This window comes from Merops nubicus, unplaced genomic scaffold, assembly GCF_000691845.1.
Source record: "Merops nubicus isolate BGI_N331 unplaced genomic scaffold, ASM69184v1 scaffold6199, whole genome shotgun sequence".
Lineage (NCBI taxonomy): Eukaryota > Metazoa > Chordata > Aves > Coraciiformes > Meropidae > Merops > Merops nubicus.
The window spans coordinates 7,862-11,487 of record NW_008632935.1 but is presented as its reverse complement, the minus strand read 5'-3'; the positions used below and the strand labels follow the sequence as shown (position 1 = coordinate 11,487).

Here is a 3,626-nt window from a genome sequence, read left to right as displayed (position 1 = left end):
GGCCTACTTCTTGGCCTGGCCCCCGTCGCGGGGTCTCCTACCGCGGCCGCAGCGCCGCGCAGGGCTCCGGGCGGAGCTGAGTGTTTCGGTTATCCCGCCGGGAACGGTTCCTGCGCCCGCATCAGCAAGGCTTGTGCCCCGCTCCGCTGTCGCGATAGCGCCGCGCCCCCTCCTCGGTGGGTGGGTCTGGTGGTGAAGGTCTCCTGTCCCCCGCGCCCCCTGCTCTGTCCCGCTTCACTGTGAAGCGGCTGTTCTGTTTAAAGAAGGGAGACCTGCCAAGCCGCTGCTCTTTCCTCTGAATTTATTCCCATCATTATTCAAAAGAGTTTATACTTGGGCACTTGTGTCCTGCGGTTTCTGCTTATTCTACTCATTCGTCTGTTTTATTCTTCAAACGCTTTTAGCAGTTTCTTTACTCACCTTGTATCTTAAGTTTACATTATAAGCTCCTGGCTGAGAACTATCCCTACCTGGTCTTCAGAGGATACTGCAATACCCAAGAGAAAAAGATTAACAGATGACACTAGCAAATCGCTGCTTATGTTCATCTGGCATTACAGTTACAGAATTAAACTCTGGTTATACTGTCAGGTTTATTGGTAATTTGCTGTTGGGAAGGGAATATTGCTGAAATGTGTAAAAATGGGTGAACTTTAACTCCTGAGCACTAAATATTTTCTGTCCACTTCTTAGGAGGAAACATTAGGAAATGGCAGAAGCGGTTTTTCATCCCCCAAGAAGGAAAAGAAGAGTTTTTGAGTCATATGACTCTCCCTTTCCTGTAGATGTAGGTGGGAAGGATTTCAGAATGTGCCAGGCTGAAATCATGAACAACAATGTTATTGTGAGGAACCCTGAAGATATTGAACAGCTTTATAACAAGGTGCTGTACCCCGTTTCCACAGTATTTTTAGGGTTTTAGGTGTAGGTAGAGTACAATATGTGTTAAAATCAGCCTGCCTTTTTCCTTCCCTTTTATCCTTCAATAGTTTTCTGCATCTTCTTCCTCTCCTGAAATCAGTACAAAACATATATTCTCTATCAAATATGAAAAGTGTTTCATTTTTATCCCAGGAAATAGATTCTGGAATGAAGTGATGTTGTGAGCTGAAAAAACAGCTGCAAAGACTTAGTGTCTGTTACATTTGTTTCTCCTTTCAACATTTAATGCAACCTTGCAAAAAGTATTTCCTTGGTTTTAAAGCTAAGGAGATTGGAATATTGATTTTTTATAAACACTTCTATCATTCTTTTAAGCCCAGAGTGATTTCTTTCTGCGTAGAATAAGCTACATTAAGCCTCTTATGTCCAAGTACCATTTCACCATAATTCTTAAGCTTTATCCATCTCTTTGTTCTTCCTTATGCATTGTCACAATGTTGATACACAAGTGTTTTCATGGCGATGCTGACTGACAAATATTTAGAATAGGCAAAAAAACTCAGCACCCTCCACTGACTGGTTAAATCTTTTTAGTACAGATGTTTAATATTGAAGTAGTTTTCAGTAGTTGCTTGTAGTTGCTACAGACTTTAAATGCTGCAGAATTTCAGGGTTGTTTTGTTTTGTTTTCTAGCTGGTTTTGACAGTAAATATTTTATATTTGGAAAGAAGTTTGGTTTGAGGTAACAATACAGTAAAGGATACAATAAGGATTTTTCCTTTTCTTTGAAGGGCTATTTTGGAAAAGGTATCCTTTCAAGAAGTCGACCAGTGTACAGCATTTCAGATCCTTCGCTGGTTGCTAAGTGGCAAGGTAACTTGTGCCCATTCGTACTTCTCTACTGGCTCACAGCAAGGGTCTCTCTCCCCTCTATCCCTTGTTTCTGATAAGCAATACAAAATCCCCAGAAAAAAAAAAAAAAAAGAACAGGGAATGTGTGTCAGTAGCTCCTTGGTATATTCTCCTGGCCTCCACTGATCTGTGGCTTAGCAAGTCGGTAAGTTCATCCTTGCACTGTTCTTCCTGTAACAGTTTTCTTTGGTTTTAATCTGTAGATTTTAGTGTCCCTAAAATCATGAAGCAAGGGCTTTGTGAAATTTTAAATTTGCTTACAGCCAGTTACATGTGGTGTTCATAAGAAGACTGTCCTTTTACAGGCTGGAGAAAAATAACGTATGTAGTTGTTCTGCATGTGCAGGGCCTTCTATCTTTGTTATCTCTTGCACCTTTCCTAGTTCTACTGTGTCCTTCTTGAATACAAGTTGGACCACGGTGGCAGAGGAGATTGAAAATGTGGGTAAATATCAGGCTGAAGGTTAGCTCAGTGCTGAAAATCCTATTTAAAAAGTTTTCATATTGGTGAAACAAGGTATGATTTTTCTTTATACAGGTGCTAACATAAACCTGCCTATAATTACATCAAAAAAGTAAGTTAATTTACTTTACGTGTTGTTGGGGTGTTCTTTTTTAGAAAGCAGATGGTTCTATTTTATATTTTATCTCGCTGATTTTCAGGTTGGCTGTGTAGATGCTCATGGCTTGCTTGTTTTTTCTTTTCTTTGTATTTAATTGATAAATCATTAGAAAAATAGGAATAGTGCAGGTGATGTTTGGACAGGTTTTCATGTCAGCTTGCATGTATTAATTGCTGATTAGAAGCCAAGATTGAGTACAAGCACAGTAGTATGGATAATTAATTCCTGATAATATCAACCATAATACACTTGCTCTTAGCTCAAGAGGAGAAAGAGAAGTTTTTGGGACAGGCTATTTAGAAGAATTTTCCCAGTCCCTTCTTGAATTAATACAGCGTGGGCTGAAGCAGCTCTTGAACTTTTATAATACATAAATATTTTATTTGTTTTCTTGTTTTGTTTTGTTTTTTAAGTCTCTGTTAGCCTTGCTAGTTTGTACATTTAAGAGAACAGAGTGTTGGACCACTTCTTTATTTTGTTCTGCTTCAACAGTATATGAACTGGCTGTGAGAGTGTGCAAGTTACTTAGTCTTTAATCCTTTATCTATGGTCACTTTAATCCTGTGTTCATAGAACTGTTTGGGTTGAAAGGGACCTTCAGGATCATTAATTCTACCCATTCCCCATCACTGCCAGGTCCCCACTGACCCATGTCCCTCAGCACCACATCTCCATGGCTTGGAAACCCCTCCAGGGATAAGGACTCCACCACTGCCCTGGGCAGCCTGGGACAGGTCTGGACAGCCCTGGTGGGGAAGACGTTTTTCCTGATGTCCAACCTAAACCGGCCCTGGCACAAATTGAGGCCATTTTCTCCTGTCCTGTTGCTTGTTCCCTGTGAGAAGAACCCGACCCCTACCTGGCTCCAGCCTCCTGTCAGGGAGCTGTGGAGAGCCAGAAGGCCTCCCCTGAGCCTCCTTTGCTCCAGGCTCAGCACCCCCGGGTCCCTCAGCTGCTCCTCACCACACTTGGCCTCTAGACCCTTCCCCAGCTTCGTGGCCTTTCTCTGGACACACCCCAGCCCCTCAAGGTCCTTCTTGGAGTGAAGGGCCCAAAACTGAACCCAGGATTCAAGGTGTGGCCTCCCCTGTGCCAAGTCCAGGGGGACGATCCCTGCCCTGCTCCTGCTGGCCATGCTAGTGCTGACACAAGCCAGGATGCTGGTGGCTGTCTTGGCTACCCGGGCACACACTGGCTCCTGGTTCGCT

The 3,626-nt window shown here is 42.9% G+C and overlaps 1 protein-coding gene across 1 annotated transcript in view; it reads left to right on the top strand.

Moving 5' to 3' along the window:
* Positions 1–709: 709 nt before the first annotated feature.
* The window catches only part of TSEN2 (TSEN2 tRNA splicing endonuclease subunit), a 10,124-nt gene continuing 7,207 nt past the window's right edge, over positions 710–3,626 (top strand). Inside the window, exons 1-3 of the mRNA XM_008948057.1 lie at positions 710–883; positions 1,675–1,756; positions 2,334–2,370. Of these exons, the coding sequence (XP_008946305.1) occupies positions 710–883; positions 1,675–1,756; positions 2,334–2,370 (293 nt within the window). The remainder of the gene's footprint in view (positions 884–1,674; positions 1,757–2,333; positions 2,371–3,626) is intronic.